General features: G+C 19.2%; 1 protein-coding gene across 2 annotated transcripts in view; it reads left to right on the top strand.

The window, feature by feature from the left end:
* Positions 1-22,657, top strand: part of LOC726424 (metabotropic glutamate receptor) — an 81,070-nt gene that overhangs the window by 1,993 nt on the left and 56,420 nt on the right. The window contains exons 1-6 of one of the 2 annotated variants that reach the window (XM_026445913.1): positions 36-321; positions 8,725-8,884; positions 8,952-9,088; positions 9,713-9,861; positions 10,569-10,765; positions 14,577-14,893. In XM_026445913.1, the coding sequence (XP_026301698.1) occupies positions 133-321; positions 8,725-8,884; positions 8,952-9,088; positions 9,713-9,861; positions 10,569-10,765; positions 14,577-14,893 (1,149 nt within the window). In that variant the 5' untranslated portion in view covers positions 36-132. Of the gene's footprint in view, positions 1-35; positions 322-8,724; positions 8,885-8,951; positions 9,089-9,712; positions 9,862-10,568; positions 10,766-14,576; positions 14,894-22,657 lie in introns of those variants that run through there. The other variant, XM_026445914.1, reaches the window with a different exon arrangement.

Here is a 22,657-nt window from a genome sequence, read left to right on the forward strand (position 1 = left end):
AGGAGACAAATGTCTAGAGTAAAAGGGCGCCTCGTAGTTTCGTCCTTTCGAATCGAGCACTGACTGTGGACATTTCTTCGTTGACACGTTGATAGAATCCGGTGTGAAGAGAAGGAGAAATTTTCTCGATTGATGATGTCGATTGGAATTGTGGTTCAAGTGATGTTGATTACGAGTTTGTTCGAGTTTATCCTGTCCATCGAATCAAATATCAAGGATACTAGTGTCCTGTACGCGAATGTGACCGGTGATTTGTTGCTTGGTGGCTTGTTTCCTGTTCACCGAAAGGGTAATGAAGGCGAGAACTGTGGTGCGATTCAGGTGAATAATAATTTCTTTCAAAAAAAAGAAAAATTTTCGATAGTGAATAATTTTTGCAAAAGTTAAATGGTTATCAAAATTTATGGGAAATACAGAAAATTTAAATTGATAATTTTAAGATTTATACTAATATATAAAATTTATGATATTAAAAAATAAGGAATAGTAATTTTTTTCAAAAATACAAATTTTGATAGCTGATATTTTTGCCAGGATTAATTTTTAAATAGGAATTTTAATTTTTATAAAAATTTTTGTAGAAAATTTAAATTGATAATAAGATTTACATTAACCAGTATTTAACTGTAATAAAATAAAAGATAGTATAATAATATTTAATTAATTCATTAACATTCAAGATATGTTTTTAAAACAAAGAATTAAATAAAATAGCGTTAAATAAAATCATCTTATATATTGTTAACATGTAATACATAATTAGAGATGAGGAAATATGCGATTAAAAAAAAATTTTATTTTTATTTTTTAAAACATATATAAGAATGAATATAAATAACTAAGTTTATGATAATAAAAACTACTAACTTATATCAAGTTATAAAATATTTAGAATTTTTTAGAATAAAAATTGCATTGAATCAATTTTTTGGTATTAAAAAAACTGTCTTATTATGCATAACATTCTTTAGCTATTATTCATCCATCGTTTTTTTGAATCTATTCTAGTTTTTTAGACTAAATTTCGAAAATTTTTGCAGTGATTTGGATTTTTTTCGGTTTTAATAAACATTTGCATAATTACATTAATCACTTAAGTGGATATATTCATATATTCGTATTCATATTCATATTCGCTAATCAATTTGCTCATATGATGGAGGAAAATGTATTTTTAGATTCGAAAATATTTATCTTCTTTTATCGAGCTAGATATATTAACTTTACATTGGTTAGTCTACATACATTTGTTTGTATTTTTATTAACGTTCTTGGCTCGTATCACTCAAATCATTGTTTGATCATGAAATACTAAATCTTCAATCAAAAATTAAGAACGATATTTTTATTATATTTTTCATATTTGTATTTATTATATTTTTTGAAAATATGGTTATGAAAAATTGAAAATTAAGAAAGGTAGCAGATAATTATGAATCATATATTATAATATAATTAATATAATTAAACTAATTATATGATTATGTTATATAATTATATAACATTATATATAATAATTTTAATATTAATGAATTAATATTAATATTAAATTGATATTAATATTAATATTTAATATTTTTATAATATTTATAAAAAATAATATAAATATTTTATATTTTAAATTTGCAAAAATGATTTGCAAAAATTTTTTCTCCACTTGAAAGATTATATTAAGAAAATATTCCAAAGATATTTTTTTCCATATTTATGAGAATTATACATATTATTGTATTATGTATTGTATAGTAATCCTCATCTAAAATCTGATTTTATAATTATATTATTTCTTTTTTTTTTTACCAAGATATATATTTTGTTCAGTTGAAAATTTCCAAAAACATTGAAAATCATAAAATACGTTTATATTATTTGGTTTCTTACATTTTCCATGAATTATTGAAGTATTTAATTTTAGAAATTATGGTAAGAAAATAAAAATTATATCTTATATTATTTAAAATTTTCCATATAAAATAATAAATTAATTTTATAATTTTTAGAATATTTTTGTGAATATAACCTCTAAATTATTAGATAAATAAATATTATATTTTCTACTAATTATATTTTACTTTTTAAAGTACATAATTTATAAAGTATATAATTTATAAATTAATAAATCAAAAATCGTATATAATATATATTTTATAATATATATTGTATATATATACTTTTGTCATTCGTTGTTTTTTTGTTTAATATAACAATTTTTGAAATAAATATTTTATTTCATTTAAATATGCATCCACAAAAACTTCCTGCAGCAACAATAAGCGTCCATTAAACAAAACAAGATTGATGAACGACAATGGTTATTGTGAAAGGTCGTTATATAATCTTATATCCCTATCTTCTTCTCTACTCATATCCGGTTTTGAAATCGGAGTTTGAGTTATAATGAGTACTCTGAATACTTGAATATATTTAATTTATTTTACGTTACATCGTTTGTATATATCATTTGTAAAATTATTATTTTAAAAAATCATTAGAACTTCATTTGAAATATTTTTAATTAGTTTCTAGATCAAATACTATATTCGAACAAAAATTTCTATTAATTATAAACTATAATTATAAGCAATAAATAAAGATAAAGTATATAATGTTATAAATACAAAAAAATTTTATTCATTTTTTTTATATATAATTTTTTTTATAAATACAAAAATATATTATATATAAAAGAATAGAATGAATTGTGTAAACGAAATTAAATTATATTTTAATAATCTTTTTATATATTTATAGATTATATTCTTGAATAAAAGTTAAATTTTTTAAATTCAAATAATAAGGAAAATGTTATCTTATAAAAATTACAAAATACAAAAGATATAGGCATTAAAATGTGTAAAGTTCATTACAATGAAAAACCATCAGTAATAACATTTTTGTAATATCTTCTTTTTATAACATCCCAAAAAAAATTCGAATTCAATTTGATTCAATTCAAAAAGGATTATTTTAAATAGTAATAGTAATAAATATATAAATATTTTTTCATTATAGATAATTACATATTGTTTTGTAACACGAAGAAAATATGCTAAAAAATATTAAAATAATACAGAATAGTGAAAAAAATGTCATCAGTAGAAAATATTAAAAAATATAAGTGGTAATTCGAAATTGTTAAGAAATTTTAGACTTCCTTCTATTAATATGATTAAATTTTTTAGACGGTGTACATTTCAATGAAACATGTAATTTTGATGATAAGTTAAATTCTAAGTCTAGAAATGAAAATGAAGTTCTCGTTTAATAAGAAATTAGATATGTTTCTTTATATAGTATATAAAGAGTCTCGGTTATCTATCCAAATGAATATCAACTCGTACGTCTATTGTTAAATTAGAGTTATTATTATATAATTAGACATCTCTATTTCATGTATATTTAAAAATATATATTACATATATAAAATTAATATATTTAGTTAGTTTATATAGTTCTGTAAATCTTATTCATTATATCTATAATATATTTTAATTTTATGTATAATATTGTAATTTTATGTAATAATATATATTATATTTTATGTATATTTAAATATATAATAATGTATATTAAATTCATGTATTATACATATATGAACGTATTCTTATTTAAATTCATATAATTTTTAAAAAATTGATATTAATTTACGGATTGAAATTATAGTTTTATAAGTTTTGAAGTTTTTGATTAAAAATAAATTAAAATATTATTTATATTAAGAAAATTTATTCAATGAATATTTTTTTTAAATTTTTGTTTAGAAATTCATTTTTTTTAATTAATTCAGTTACATTTGCTGATAATAATCGATTTCTATAACATACTAAAAAATAAAAATGATTTTGATATTTCCGAAAATCTTCTGTCTACAGAAATTTGATTATTTCTATATTCTCTTCATATACTTCAAATAATTTTTATAAAAATATTTTTTTATATTTTTATTCAGGATATTCAAATAAACTTAAATAAAATATACTTTATATATTTATCAGTATTTATTTTTTAATATTAATCAATAATATTATTAACAATAATGATAATAATATAAATTTTTAAATATATTTATTATTTTAATATAGTGTTTCATGAAAATATTAAAGCAAATTTTAGAGAAAAATTCATCTAATTGAAAAATTTTAATTTTAATAAAACTTTGTATATAAAATATATATAAAAATATAATATATAAAATATAATATATAATATATAATAATATAATAGATTATCATATAATTATATAATTTTCTTTTCATCAAGAAATCTCTTTTAGAGATATAAAATCAATTTTAAATTATCAACAATTTTTTAATTTTTGATTAACAAATTCATTAAAAGTTTAAGCATTAATTGTATTTCTTTAAAACATCTTAGTTAAAAAGAAATTGCTTCATGGATAATCTTATATGCTCTGCATAATTATGAAGTTTCGTTAACAATTATTAATATTTCATTAAAAAATAAAAAAAGTGTTCGAAAACTTTTGTGAAGTATTATATTATAATAGTATATATATTATATTATATTAATTTGCAAAAATATTTAACATTTAAATATTAGACTATTTTACAAAAAAATTTATTAATTAATTTCGAAATTTTGATTTGAATGAAAATTTATTAAATTTATTTTCTTAAAATAATTTAGCTAGAAAAAAAATTCCTCAATCTATGACTCTTTATATTTTACATATTCACAAAAAAATTTTATTAAAAATAAAGAATTTGTTTAAAAAATTAAAAAATTTTTTTTTATTTATTTATGTTTTAATCATTGTTTTGATTGTTCTTTTTCATAATCTGAATAGCATCTAAATTAAAATAAATATGCATATTTTTAATGGATCATTTATTAATCTTATATCTTTATGAATCTTCTAACCCAAAAATCAGCAAATGATGACTTACTTGTTTTTTTAATAATTGTATATTTCATTATATAAATATAATCTGTAAAAATTATATTATTATTTTATTTAATTAATTATTTATTTAATTAACTTATTATATTCTGAAAAAAATCATTACTTTTTTGATAAAATATATTTACTAAATTATATTTAAAAGATTAAAAAATAAAAATATAAGTAATAATTATATATATTTGTACGCAATATAATATCAAAAATAACTGAAAATCAGAAAGTTTAATGACTTTTAAAAAATAACATCCATTTTACCTGCAAAATCATTTTATCTGATATTATCCAATTAATTCCAGGTTTAAATATAACAAAATATTAATCGTGTTTTTATATATTAATTACTCATATAATAGAAAGATTGAATATTAATATTATATAATATTATTGTGAAAAACAATTCTTTAAATTATCTAAAAATTTATTTATTCTGTACAGAGAATATGTGATTTAGACATTATTTTTCGTAATAATTAATAAATATGTTCGTTGATACTATCATTGAATGGAAACTAATTTGATGAATCTTGAAGTCTGTGAATTCAGATGAAAAATGTAAAGAAATTCGTTAATAATTGGAACTTCGATTAACTCAAGATTATTATTTATGACCTTGATCAATTGGGATGTCGATTATCTGAGTCTCGATTCTAGATATAGAGATACAACACAATTAGTTTGTTGCTTTCTGCAGCTGTCAGAACAGTTATTATATGCATGCAATATTATCTTGTTATGGGTAAGTTATCTTTACTACTTATTTTGTATTTTTATAGTGAATATTAAGAATGGAAAATGATCATTCTTATTTCATTGCACTGTTTTTATTTTTATCTATTAGTCTATTGGATTCTAAAAAATTGGTTCTAAAAAATTCTTTTATTAACACATATGATGATAGATTTGAAAAATATATACTATGATATTATATAAGATATTTTGTTTTTTTTTGTTTTAAATAACACATATTTTCTTGTTAAGTATTTTTTTGTTTTCTATTATAAAATATAAATAACAATATTAAAAAATTATTAAATTATATAATTGTATTAAATTATAGGTTACTTTTTTAAATGTAACTCAAATAAAATAATGTAATGAATTCCATAAAAAAATTGATTTTTTAAATATTATTATAAAGTCATCTTAAATATTTTACAAATAAATTAAAGTTATTTTGAATATTTGCATTTTTGAATAAATAGAATAATTGAAGTTAAAATAGAATTCTGATTTTAAGATTCTATTTATTCTATCTATAAGATATATAAAATTTTATAAATAAATATTAACAATTATAAATAATATAATTGTTAAAATATAATGTAAATACAATTTATATCGTTCACTATTCTGAAAAAGTGAAATTATGAATTATGAAAATTCTAGAAAGATGAAAAAAATTCATAATAAAAAAATGGAAAGAAATTTTAAGACGACTTGTTTGTTTTATATTTGATATAAAATATATAAGTTATATGTTTACACAATATATTTTACAATATATTTCTAAAATATTAATAATATTTTTCTGAAACAAGATAGATCAATAATTTTAATTATTTTGAATATTTTATTAGAGATTATGTTATGTTATTAGAAATATAGAAAAATTAATCTATTTTTGAAAAGTTATATAGTATAAGAAAACTTGTAACATGCAAGTTATAATTTTTTTATAAATAAAGAAACTTTTTAAAATTTTAAATATATTTTAAATATATATTTTTCTAAACAGTATTAAGTAAAATAATGAATATTTAGATTCAGATTTAAATTTTAATTTTTTTTATTCAAATATTAAGATTTCAATGATTTCCAATATAAAGTTATTCAATAATAAATAAATATCATAAAAAATACAACAGATATCATAAAAAATGATCAAAATTGTTAAATGGAATGCAAATATTGCATCGATAACCATCATCGAGCATTTCATATCGCAATTCTTCTTTTACATCGTATATTGTGATTCAATTATGCAATTCACGTATATGATATATATTCGACCATTCTTTCATATAGCCATTCATAAATTGCGATTTACGTGATATATCCGACCACAAGATAATTATCTAATACAGTATCTAATTTCGTAATATTATTCTTGTTGAACTTATTTAATTATACTTAAAAAAATGAAAAATGAATTGCATGTTGCAAGTCTCTCTATACTATGCAATTAAATATTTTCTATATATTTAAAAAAGCAAAAACATTCAAAATTCTTAAAATTATTAATCCATTATGTAAATAAATATATTCTATATATTCTTTTATATATTCTTTTATATATTCTATTCTATGAATTATATATATATATATATATTGGGTTGGCAACTAAGTAATTGCGGATTTCACTCATAGATGGCTTCAGTTGAATTTTTAGGTTTGCTGGCGTAGTCCAAATGTAAAACACATTTTGTTATTTGATAGTTGGCAATTCAGCTGTCAATCAGTAAAAAAAGTTTTTTGGTCGGTTGCGCAGTTTTCGTTTGGCGTTCGTTGAAAAATGGAAAATCAAAAGGAACATTATCGTCATATTTTGCTTTTTTATTTTCGCAAAGGGAAAAACGCATCGCAAGCTCACAAAAAGTTATGCGCTGTTTATGGCGACGAAGCCTTAAAAGAACGGCAGTGTCAAAATTGGTTTGACAAATTTCGTTCTGGTGATTTTTCACTCAAAGACGAAAAACGCTCTGTCGTCCAGTTGAAGTTGATGACGACTTAATCAAAGCAATAATCGATTCGGATCGTCACAGTACAATGAGATTGCAGAGAAGCTTCATGTATCACATACATGCATTGAAAACCACTTAAAACAACTTGGCTATGTTCAAAAACTCGATACATGGGTTCCTTACGAACTGAAAGAAAAGCATTTAACGCAACGCATTAACAGCTGCAATTTCCTAAAGAAACGTAATGAAAATGATCCATTTTTAAAACGACTGATAACTGGCGATGAAAAATGGGTTGTTTACAACAATATCAAGCGGAAAAGATCGTGGAGCAGGCCACGTGAACTAGCTCAAACAACATCAAAAGCTGGTATTCATCAAAAGAAGGTTTTGTTATCAGTTTGGTGGGATTACAAAGGAATTGTCTATTTTGAACTCTTACCACCCAACCGAACGATCAATTCTGTTGTCTACATTGAATAACTAACGAAATTAAACAATGCAGTTGAAGAAAAGTGGCCCGAATTGACAAATCGAAAAGGTGTTGTATTCCATCATGACAATGCAAGGCCACACACATCTTTGGTCACTCGGCAAAAATTATTGGAGCTTGGTTGGGATGTTTTGCCACATCTACCATATAGTCCTGACCTTGCACCATTTGATTACTTTTTGTTTCGATCTTTACAAAACTTCTTGAATGGTAAAAATTTCAATAATGATGATATCAAATCGTACCTGATTCAGTTTTTTGCTAATAAAAACCAGAAGTTTCATGAACGTGGGATTATGATGCTGCCTGAAAGATGGCAAAAGGTCATTGATCAAAATGGGCAACACATTACGGAATAAAGTTATTTAGTTCCATGAAAAAATTGTCTTTGATTTTCTAAAAAAAATCCGCAATTACTTAGTTGCCAACCCAATATATTTAAAAATAACAAAAACATTCAAAGTTTTTAAAATTATTAATTCACCATGTAAATCAAAATCTTTATATCTTATATTTCAATTCTATTTCATATTTTACCTTCTCTATTTATTTACATTTAAATTTTTGTCTTGTTCATAATAAATTAATAAATTAATTTTAATATTTCAATATTTTATTTATTTCAGATGGAAGATGGTATTCAACCATTAGAAGCAATGCTCTATACGATCGAGCGAATCAATAAGAATCCAAAAATACTTCCCGGTATACAACTTGGCGCGGTGGCATTCGATACTTGTGACAATCCTACTTATGCTCTAGAGCGTGTATTCTACTTCATTAAGGGTAAGTGATCGCTTGTTCGCTTATTTATTAGCGGTTAATGCAAGCATTCATTCGAGAACGATTTTAGGTTCAATAGTGCGCAACGATCGATTCGGAGTCGAAGGTTACGAATGCGAAGACCGAAGTGTGCCGAAATTCTTGAATACTGATTTCGATAACGTGGTCGCAATACTCGGAGCTGAATCGAGTTCGGTTACCATTCAAGTAAATATCGATAGAGTTGTGATTATCGATTATCGATATATTTTATATATATATATTATTGTTAGTTTTCAATATATAATATTATTATAATATAATATTATTAATGGATAGTGTTTCTATTTTTATTTACTCAAAATTATTGTAAAGAAAAAATGAAAGATTTTAAGAATTTCAATTATTTTCATTCGTTATCGATATATCGAATTATCATTAATATGTTAATATTAATGACATTTATCACTATATATAATGATATCAATAGGATATCGATCGAAATTATTTAATTAACAAACTTATTTTATTTAATTAAAATTACTACTTTTTTCTGAAATTTTTCTTGATCTAAAAATCTTATAGATTATAGATCTTTTATAGATTCTAGATTTTTATAGATTATAGATTCGAAATTCTTGAGAATTATTTTAGCTTATTTTATTTACTTAAAAACTTCGAATCTATTAAGATTTTCTAGAACTTCAAAACGATCAAAATTTAAAAAATTTTTAAAAATTAAAAATTGAAAATAATCAAATTTATCACTTGACATTTAATATTGATTTGAAGTGATTTATAATTCTATAATTAAATATTCAAATATTCTAAATTCGAGATTATGGTTTACAGGTCGCATCAGTGCTGGCTTTGTTTCCGATACCGCAGATTTCCTACATGGCCACGTCGCCTTTTCTCAGTAGCAAGGAAAAATTTCCAAGATTTTTCCGCACAGTCCCTAGCGATGTGAATCAAGCGCGAGCAATGCTCGAGATTCTACGGTAAGTAATATATAATTGAGAGGATATTGTATTGGAATTTAATAAATAAATTTTTAATCGAATAATTATTTATATAAAATTTGTATTTTGTTATTATTATTTTATTTATTTTGTTATTATTTATATTATATTAAAACAATTTTTATTGTTATTATATTACTTTATTTTTAAATTAATAAATATAAATTCAAATTTATAAACATATTTATTTAAATTTGAATAGGATATCTCTGATAATTATTAATTAGTTTAAACTATCAAACAACAAATAATTAAAAATATAATTTTTTATATAAATTGCTTTCTTTTAGAATTCATTTACGTTTCAAGTATTTATTCATGAATTAAATTTATAATTAAAATATATGAATAATAATTATAATAATTATTTATTAATAATTACCAATTTTAATTACCAATTACCAACTTTAAAAAATACTGAATAACTGATAACGAGAAATTTAATTTAATTATAGAAATAGAAATTCGAAAAGAAAATATTTAAATTATTAAATGAAAGATAATCAAAAATTTTTTAAAAATAAAGATTTTAGATAATTAAGATAATTAAGGTTTTTTTTAACTGATATACTATATATATATAAATTTTTATTGTAAATTTAATTTCTGAGTTGTTGTATCAAGATATGTATATTTATTATATTCGTTCTATTTTATATTTTTTTATCGATCTAATCTATTGTTAGCCAATTCCAATGGTCATATGTATCGGTCGTTTACACGGACTCGGAGTATGGGGATCACGGATACGAGATGTTGGTATCATTGGCAGCCAATTATTCGATATGCTTTAGCAAACAACAACGAATTAGTAAAGATCGTTTCAAGGATGATGACTATGACGTCGTGGTCCGTACAATCGCCGAAAAAACAGATGTTAAAGGTATTTCTCGAATATTATTTTTTAATCCAATGTTTTCCATTATTCCATATCGTAATTTAATATGTATTAAATTATTTTGAATTAACATTACATCTTGAAACTAGGTTAGATCAATAATACGCGTTGAACGTATCCGTAGTACACGTTGAAGTATTTCGAGATATTTTTTAAATATTATATTCTAATCCAGTATATATTTTCTATATCCTATGCATATCTTTGTATGTATGTCTAATGTATGTTAAATTATTTTGGATCAGTTGATTTATTTTAAAACTAATTAGGTTAAATCGACAATTATCGAAAAAGCTGACGAAATATTTTTCAAATATTACATTTATCTATTAAATTATTTTAGATTAGCAAATCATATCTTGATTACTTATCTTGAAACTAATTAGATTAAATTTTGTGATTATATTATAATGTATTATAATTCTGATTTTATAAACAGTTAATTATAAAGAATCGAAATGATGTTATAAACTATATACAGGATATTTCGAATTGAATTGAAATTTGATAAATTTTTTATCAAATATGATAAAATCATATAATATGTAATTAATAATATTATATATTTAATATATTAAGATATAAAACTAATATAAAAACTTTATAGAATTGATATAAATAATAATGTTTTTTTAATCAGAATTGTAACTGATATAGATTAAAATATTTTTAATCTGTAAAATATTATTTTATTTCTTTATAAATGTTTTAGAATCAATACATACAATGATATATATGTATTATATATTATATATGTAACAATTTGAAACAATTGTTTTCAGAATCATTTCAATCTCTATTATAATTGATAAATATTTTTATTATCTTAAAATAATAACAGATTTTAATATTTATTGTTATTTTTTAATTTACTAATTTAAAAATAAATTAAAAAATAGAAAAAAATATTTCAAAGATATCTTTAAATAAAAGAATATTTATAAGTATAAAAGATATAGAAATATTAGCATAATTTAAAATTTTAATTTGTAATATACCATTATAATATAGATTTAATAATTATTATAACAATTTTTCAAAAGTTTATCATTTATTAATTCTTTGTATTCATCTTATATAGATCCTTTTTAATTTTATTGCAACAGAAAATTTTTGTGCATATTTAAATAAAATTTATTTTTATTTATTTTATGACTTTCAAATAACTAAAAACAATTAAGAATTATAAAACTATATTATAATTGTAATTATAATTGTAATATTTATAATTATTGAATATTATTGTAATTAATATTTAAAATTTTATTTTATCTTTTTCACTTTTTATGTGATTATAAGAAATAAAATGATAAAGTAATAATATGAGATATTTGAAATTTACTAATGAATAATAATTTCAATTTTCATAATAATTTCAATCACTAGATAATAAATTTGAAAAAAAGAATCTAAAAAAATCTATTATTTGAAATTGTAAATTTAATAATTATCATAATTATTCTAGATTCACTGTGATTTTATAGAATGAAATTTAATATATGATTATTATAAAATAAAATAAATTCTAATTATATTATTGTATTTAAAATTAATATCTCATTAAATTTTATAATAAAATATTTTAATATACTTTTCTAATTCATTTTTTTTAATTTATATTAATCTCATATTTATTCTCTGATTTTCTAATTTTTTACGAAATGAAAAATATTAAAAATATTTATTTGTAAAAACATTTTATACGAAATTTTTATAAAATTATTTATATAATTGATTTTTTATTTATAACTAATTCAAAATCTCTTAAATCAAAAAACAAAATGTTTATTTTTTTCTTATTCTTAAAATACTTTTTATTCTATTCTCTTTAAATTTTTGTCACTTAATTGAAATTAAATGTCAATCGATTATCAATCATTTTCCATATTGCTTATTATTCTATTTTTTTTTTCTTACAAAGCATTTTTGATGCCACTCGATTACACATAAATGACAGCATGGAAAACGAGCATTATATCAATCGATAATTGGTTGACATTCATTTTTAATCGGAAGACAAGAACTGAATAATGGAAAAAGGCTCTTACTCATTAAATGGGGGTTATTCATGTCCAGACATTTCTAAAAAGGTCAGATTTTTCATTTTTATAATTTGCAATAATAATAATTCACACAAATTATTTTTTGAAATTTTTTATTCTGATTTTAATTTAGGATTTGAGAAATGTTATATAAATTTTTACAAATTTTTTTCAAAGACTTTTATTGTTTTTTGTACTGAAAAATATATCGGAATAATAACTCTCATTTACAGAGTAAGAGTTAAATATTTTCATAGCATATTTTCATAAAATTTTAATATAGTTTTATAATTGAAGAATTGATATGTAATTTAATGGCATATTAATTGAATCTTATTATCAATTTTGATTCTGTTTTGTAATTTTATTAAAGATAATTTTTACAAACTTAATTTTTAAGTTGTCAGGAAGGTTTTGAAATTTTTATTTTTTTGTTTTTCTTCAAAATGTATTTAGATATATTTTCGGACTTTCTATTTTTTGCTCTTATTATATTATCAGTCATAATATTTCTTTCTTTTTTTCTATGTTATATCATTGATCGTTTTATTTTAATATAAACATGCAAAAGAGTTAAATATTTTGATATAAAATGAACATATTTATACAATATAAGAAAATTGCTTTTTAATTACATTAATTACATTAATTTTAATAACATTAATTAATTGATAATTAATGTTTAGAAAAAAAATGTTTACTATATACTATATAAATTTGTAAAAATGAATTGTAATATAGAAAACATGTTAGCAAAATTTTTAATATTCGATAATGACGCTACAGATTAGTAGCTTGAAAAAAAAAGAGAATGAATATGGAAGAAAAACGTATCAAAATTCTTATTATACTTTATTCTTTATCGTTCTTTTATTTTATTATTTTATTAATTAAAAAAAAAAACTTATTTTTATATCCAATGAATTTATACATGCATAAAAACAATGATTTTTATGCAATTTTGTAATTATTAAAAAATTAATTGTTATTTATTTTTTTGATATGATTGATATTATTTATTTTTTAAAGTGAATGAGAAACGTATGTTAATTATATCAAATTTATTTAATTATATCAAATTTTTTATTCATTGAACAATGAATTCTTTTTACATTTTTCTGTAAATTTTATAAAATTTAATATAAACTTTATTTCTAAATATATTCAATTGATATTTTTATTTGATTGATTTTTTTAAAGAAAAATTGTTTGTTTTTTATTTAGAATAATTGTTAAAATCTATACATTTCTAGTTTGAAAAAATTAAAAAAAAAAACAATCTATTTAAGAAATATTTATTAATTTATATATATCTATATGATAAATATCATATAAGATGTTTCAGAAGTCGATGAAGCTTAATTGATGATTTTTGAGGTATATATTTATCATTTTTTCTTCGCAAAAATTTTTGTTTTGGCTTTGATAATGAATTATTAATAAAAAATATTAATCAATTTTATTTATTTGAAAAATATTATTGTAATTAAGAATAATATTAGAAAAAAAAGAATTAAAATTAGAAAAAAAGAAAAAAAACAAATGGCTATATATTTCTATGCATAAATACTAAAAAATAATAAAATTTTAATATCTACTTCACATTCAATACAATATCATGACATTAATTCATATTATAGTATCTTTAGTAAAATTTTAATATAGTTTTCCTATCCATTAGAATATATCCATTTGGAAAACTATTTTCTTACCAATCAAGAGAAAAAGAAACTTTTTTGAGTGGTTATTTACAGTGGTGGTACTGTTTGCGGAAAAAGCAACAACGTTGCGAGTTCTGGAGGCAGCGAGGCGCGTTCATGTTGGCTCTCGATTCGTTTGGTTGTGCAGTGATGCATGGCCGGATCACAACGACATAAATTATCAGCAAACAACCGTGTTGGAAGGTGCTCTTGCTGTTCAACCACTTTACGCGCCCTTATCGGGCTTCGATGAGTACTTCACGGGATTGACTCTTGATCATGAGCAAAAGAATCCTTGGTTCCGCGAGTTTTGGCAAACCTACCATAACTGCGTCTATGTGGAAGAGGCGAAATATTTTTCTTCTGAGAAGGTGAGTCTTGGTTTTTCTTTTAAATTAAAATAAAAAAAGAGATCGTTTGATAGATTATTTTTATTTATTTAAGAAAAATTGAAGAAATATTAGATTCTAGAAGGTTCTTTTTGTTATTTTGCTATACATATAAATGTAAAACTTTCGTAATTTCGTTTTTGTAAAATAATGATCATATTTACTATGTATTTTAATAATGTTTTTTTATTATTTATAAAAATTTTATATGTTTTATATGTAAATTACGTTAATTAAAATTTTTTAAATTCTATTTCTATTTGGAACATCTACTATTTTCTTTTTTCAAAATGAGTTTGATTTAAGTACTTAAAAAGTACTCGAGATAATTTCTAATATCATTGAGAGAACCAATTTTTTTTAATAAAAAATCAAATCAAATAATTAATAATCTTATCAATTTTCAACTTTTTATTATTATTAATTAATAAATTTTGGAAAAAGATTTAGAATATTCAATGAAAAAAATTGAGCATTTTTAAATAAACTAGACTGTATATATATTTCAAATTATTTGGATGCTAAAATAAGTACAAATAAATAACGAAAAGAACTTTTAGGATAATTATATTATAAATATTTAACACTAATAATATTCTGATATACATAATAATAACATAAAAATTAATATAATGACAATAATTTCATAATACATAAGTTAAAACAAATATAATTTCTTTACTTTTTATACGGAATATTAATATATTCATGAAACATTTTTAGAGAATCTAAAAATAAACACAAAAATTAATATACAAAAATTTCTTTGAGATTGAGGCTTATTTATTAAATTATTGAAATTTATATGTTGAAATGAGATAGATTATATTATACATATTGAGATTATGATATGATTAGTTTCATTTTGTCTAATAAATTTTTATATTTTTTATATACTATATTTTTTATATTCTTGAAAATTTTATATTTCTAATATATATTTTTAATTTTAAGTTTCTTAAATTTTTTAATAATACAAATCTCAACTTGATATTTTTGTGCTTATTCTGATATTCAAAATCAATTTAGGTTTTAAAACTGTCTCATAATAATACATTAATTATTATACATTAATCTGTATTATAATAACACCATTAATAAATATTAATAGTGTTATTATATACTATATAATACCACTATTAATATTTCCATATAATAATATAGCATGGATAAAATTCTTTGTACAAATTAAAAAATAATATAGCACAAAATCAGATAAAAATTGAAAATATAACAAAATTGTATTGGAGAATTTTTAAAAGAATTAAATTTTTCAAATATACATAAATTTGGTAAATTTTGAGATATGATTGATGAAAGATAGTGAATATTTTATGATTCAATGATAATATAATAGAAAAATTGAATAAGACATACTTACATACATAGAATTGAATAATTTCTAAAATATTCAATTTATTTTATGTATTATATATATTTGATTTTTTAAAAATTATTATTATTTAAAGATTATAAAAATATAGTATAAAGAAAAAAATATTATTATATTTTTTATTTATTCTATACACGTAGTATAACTTCTTATTGATTATATTTAATTATATTTAAATAGAATTAAGATATTAAGATACATATATATTGATTAATTTTTAAATACTTCACGAAATCTTCAATACAATTTTACTATTCTTAGTTCTTTTTAAACCATTTTATCTTTCAGACTTCATTTGTACTATTTTGATCCATGTTAAATAAATAAATATATATGTATATATATATATATATATATATATATATATATATATATATATATATATATATATATATATTTATTTATTTAAAATTATACATATATTTTTTTAAAGTTATTTATATTATGTATATATATGTATATATATAAGTATAATTATTAGAGAAAAATAAAAATATAAAAAATTGTACGATTATATTATTCCATAAATTTTAACTTTTTTTCAATTTTGTAATAAACAAGTTTTGAAAAAATCAATTTTAAAAAAATGATAATTTTCCAACTTCGAAAGTATTTCATGTTTTTATAATTATTTAATTATTTTAATTCGATTGCTCTTAACATGAAATAATTCTACGAAATTAACGTTCCAATATTTTAAAATAATAATTATAGCTAAAATAAATAATAATTATAGCTATAATATGTATTCATTTTTGCTGATATTTTTCAATTTTAAAAACTAAAAGGAGAAAGGAAAAAATCTAATCATATTATGATTAGATAGAACAAATCTTTTTTCTAAGAAAAACATCGAGGAAACTTACAAGATCATTCTTGTTTTCAATATAGAAACCAAATAGTTTGGCAAAACATGCGGCAGTGGTGATCAATATTGGTTGTTTCGTCCTAATTTCGATGCTGTGTAGAACTGGATAAATTTCAAATAAAAAATATTGAAAATAATAATTGAAATGTACGTATTTGAAAAAGATGATGTTTATTTTATTTCTTAATATTACATTACAAAATTTCTTAATATTACATTATATTCTTAATATTAAAATATAAAAATATAAAAATATTTGAAAATACGTATTTTTTTATATATGCAAATTGAAATTATTAATTGAAATGACGTATTTTATAAAATATATTAAAAATATTTATTTAATATATATTTTTCTGGATATACGAGAATAATTATTTCAATTAATAATTCAATTAATCTTAAATTTAAAGAAATTTAAAAGAAAATTTAAAAGAAAATTATTTCAAATATTAATTTTTAAAGATTACAGCTAAAAGAAGGAAGTAAATCGAATATTATTATCTTTAATCAAAATATATGTTTAAAAAAGAAATATAAATTGAAATAATTCGTAATATCGTTTAATATCCGTTAAATATTTATTTATTTGTCATTGGTAACGTACATATTTCAAATAGAAAATCAGTTAGATAATTTGATAGTTCTGTATAACAATAATCTTTTCGTTGGCATTGATGAAAAATATAATCGAAATATACATTTCATATACATATTTAAACAAATATATAAATATATAAATATTTCAAATAATATTTTTATTAATATATATAAAGTAAATAATTATTTCAAATTAATCAATGTAATATATTTTAGGAAAATATCTGAAAATATTTCTATTTTATTTCAATTATTATTTTACCCAGTATTTATTATTAAAAATCATAAATAGCAAAAAAAAGAATTTTGTCTTTATATTTTATTTCTTCTTATAATATATATATATATATATTACAATAAGGATTTAATTATTAATAGCAATTCTTAACTATTGTCTAATTTTGTAACGAATTATTTTATGATCAAACAAATTTAATATAATTCAATAACATTTTTTTAAATAGTTTTTAATATAATTTAATAAAATTTTAATAGATAATTATGAAAGATTATACAAGATCATCATTATTATGATAAAATAACAAATTTATTATTTTAATACCTTTTAAGTATTAAATCAATTTTAATACTTAGTTATGTGAATAAATAATATCAATAATATCAATCAAAATTGAAATATCAAATTTTTTAAGATTTTATTCTAGTTTTGCATTTTTTTAAAAATTAAACCTCACTAATATGTAAAACTTTTTTTCATTCTTTTATTCATTTAAGCTATTAATTTCTTTTAAAAATACAAGTAAAATCGAAATTTCATGTTAATCATCTATTGTATTTATTCAGTTATTATGTTAAAAATATAATAAAAAAATCCGATATATATTATGAATAATAGGAAGAAAAAAGTGATATTTTTCATCTTCTTCTATTTGTTATCTTAACCAATCTTTCCTATTTATTTAATTATTTAAAGATATAATCTTTGATGTTAAAATCAAATATAAGAAGTAAACACAGAAAATAAAAGAAAAGGAACAGAATTACATAAAATAGATATAGGGTATAATTAATATATTGTTTTTGGATAAATTTATTCAAATATTAATTAAAATTATTAGAGTGAAAAATTTTGACAATATAAATAAGATAAATCAACATGAATGATTTTAACAATTTTTTATCATGATAGCAAATTAAAATTGAAAGTTGCGAATACATATCTTTTTTAACATGTTATCATTGTTTTTTTTATTATATTATATATTTAATTTCTAACAGAATTTTTTTCATCTTTTATTTAAAATAAAAGAAAACAAAAAGAATAATTATTTTAAATAAAATTAAGATAGAAATAAACAAACAAACAAAATATAAAAATACAATAATAAAATGAATAACAATAAATGAATAAAATAAAATATTTTTAAATAATTATTTTAAATAACGATGTAAATGTTATAATAGTAAAGATCTTTCTAGAATCGTAATTATCTCTCATGATATTTGAAATTGTGCGCTATATTAGCCTTTTGCGCATGCGTTTCTTTTAATTTGTGACAGTACTGATTCAATTTGAATAGTCAAATCAGTTGGAAACGAACTGCGATAGTGACAAGTACGAAAGTAAAGAGGACCACTTTTTAGAAGTGAGATTTTTATTAAGATCATTTGAAATCAATATTCGAATTTTTATCGTGATTTATAGTGAGATTTAACTACGAATTAGCTGTGAATGTGGATAAAATAACAAAAGAAAAGAAAAATCGTGATTTTGATGTTTTTAATCGAAACATTTTTCTCAATCGTATATTATATTAATATTGAGAACGTACTTGCAAACAATATTAACATAATTAAAACATCGTGTATTACCTTTTTATATAACGAAAAGCAATTTTATTAATATTTTAATAATCGTTATGAAAAAAATTATAATTTTAGAACGGTTAAAAGAAATGATTTGAAGATGATAGTTAACCTTTATGATCACGAACAGAAGAGTGTGGAACATTCGAGAAATTGAAGCAAAAAAAGAAGAAAGTAAAAAACGTAAACAATTAGCAGTTATTGAAGAGAGAGCTGTATTAGAGAAAAAGTCAGCGCTATATAAACAAATCGTAAACGGAACATACGAAAGGTAATGCGAAGGTAAAGATGATAATAATTACCAACGGTACACAAATTCAAATAAGAATCGATAAAGAAGAATCAAGAATCATAGGTAAGTTTATTTAAGTCAATTAATGATGCAAATAAAAGAAAGCGCGGGAGATTCATACAATATAACGTTCAAATTTACATAGTGTGAAATTATGTATTATATATGAATTATAATTTATACATTATATATTATACATTATATTATACAATATTATACATTAAGAAATTATATATTTAAAAACTATATTTAAATATTTAATTAATATTTAAATATAAAATATAAAATATAAATATTTAATAAATACCATAATAGATTATGGTATTTAAATATTATAGATGAATTTTATTTCCTAATACATGAAAATTAATATTATTTTTTTAAAGTTAAATTTTTTTTATTATATTTTACTCATTTCGAAGATCAAAATGAATTATGTATTTGCAACTTAAAAATTCATTTTTTAAAAAATAAAGGTCTAGAATTTAATTAAATACCTTTATATGCCTGCAAAAATTTTTTTACACTTTTGTTAAGAAATTATTATAAAAATTATTAATAAAAAGACAATCAATCTAATTAATGTATATTCTAATTAATGTATATGTCTTATATATATGTCTTAAATATAATATATAATATAAATATAATATCTTATTTATATAATATATATCTCAAGGATTCCCTCTAAATATTAGTTTTGCCAAATATAATATAATTATTATAATAACTAATAAATATAATAAATGAAATATATAATAAATGAAAATAAATGAATAATATAATAAATACGAATATAATAAATATTATTTATGTTATTTTCTAATAATTGAAGTAAATGTCATTCAAAAAATTTTATGTCTAGAGAAATAACGTTAAAATATTCTATAAGTTTGAAAATGAATATATAGTAGAACTTCTATTATTCGAATATTTAATATTTAATATCCGAATGTTTTACTAAAGAAACATTCTATTATTCGAACTATCTTTACACGCAATAATGTAAATAAAGACCTTTTTTTATCACTACAGTGAAAAAAAAAATACAACTGTTTAATTTAAAATTGATATTGTATATGGTATTTACAAAAATATTGAAACATGAACTTGTGCTTATATACATTATTTATCTTGTAAAAACTCATGAAATGTTCATGTTATCTCACATTCTAATTATAAGTGTATCTTTAAATTTATCATCTAAAAATAAATACTATTACTGATTTATATACTATATATATTCTTAATTCTTTAATGTTTGAATAATCATAAATGATTTGATTTTTGTATAATGACATATTCAAAATGAAATTTCTTTTGTTATGAAAATTTTGTAAAAAATAAAAAAGCATATTTTTTTTTATTAATAATAAATAAATCAAGTAGATTGGCAAGTATAATCGTTATATATATTTACAAAACAAAATTTTACCATTAAATGATTAATATAACAAGTAACTAATTGAAAACTTTTGCAAAAAAATGATTTTAAAATTGTAAAGATTGGAATTTCAAAAATTACATTGAATAAATATATTATTATAATTATTATAAATTATTATAATTATTATAGTTATTATATATTATATAAGAATTAAATTTAATTTTTGTACTAATTGATAATATATAAAATATATAAAATATATAAAACTTCAACAAATATAATTTTATTAAAAAGTAGATTTATCCAGTTTTTGAACTAAACGGAACTAAACGGTTTTACTTCTTATCTGTAGAATAAGTACAATTTTATTTTAGATTTAGAAGATATTAATTATCTTCATTGAAGATAATTAAGATTTATTTGTATTAATCTTTAAAAGTTGTTAATTCTTTCTTTTTCCGTTTTGCTGAAAAATTTTAAATTTTAAATGATACAGAAATTGCTATTATTTGCTATGATTTGAAATTTCTCAAGAATGATAATTCTTAAACTTTATAATTTTTGATAACTTTAGTTATTGATATTGATTTATAAAGAAGAAAACTTTAATATTTTAATATTTATTCTTGTCTAGGTTACTCAAAATTTATAAAATGAAAAAATAGACATTAAATATAATACAAAATTCCATAAAATTTTTATAAAACATCAGAATTCTTTTACTTGAACTAATATTACTTTAATGAAATTTTATAACAAGTTATAAATTATTAGTATTAATAAACTTTTGTGCAATAATAACATATTTCACAATTATGTATATCAATATACATTTTTATCAGTATTTATATCAATTATTTATATTTTTCATTTCTAGAATCTGGAATATAATATCACAAATAGAACAAAACTTGCAAAATAATATATAAATATTTACAAAAATTCAATATTTCAAATATTTACAAAAATTTTTTTATTAAAATTTAATTATTGGTAAATCTGAAATATATATTTTACTTTATTAATTGTTAACTAATTGTTAACTATTTCTAATTAAAATTATGTTACACTACATAATTATTTCTTTATAATTTATTTTAATTTAAAAAAATAATACAATAATACACAAATATGTAGAAAAAATTATTTATAATTTTTTTTTGCAAAATAAATTAGTTTTCGTAAATACTTTATATTTTATTGCGATTGATCATTAAATTATTTCCTTCGTAAAATGAATAAATTGTGATAACTTATAATTTTGATCGAAATATTTTATTATAAATTTTGTTTTATCGAAGAGATAAAGAATACATTTAAATTACTTATTATATTTACCTATAAGTAAATATAAGATAGAGAATGAACGTTTCAATTCG

Source organism: Apis mellifera, linkage group LG16 (assembly GCF_003254395.2).
Source record: "Apis mellifera strain DH4 linkage group LG16, Amel_HAv3.1, whole genome shotgun sequence".
NCBI lineage: Eukaryota > Metazoa > Arthropoda > Insecta > Hymenoptera > Apidae > Apis > Apis mellifera.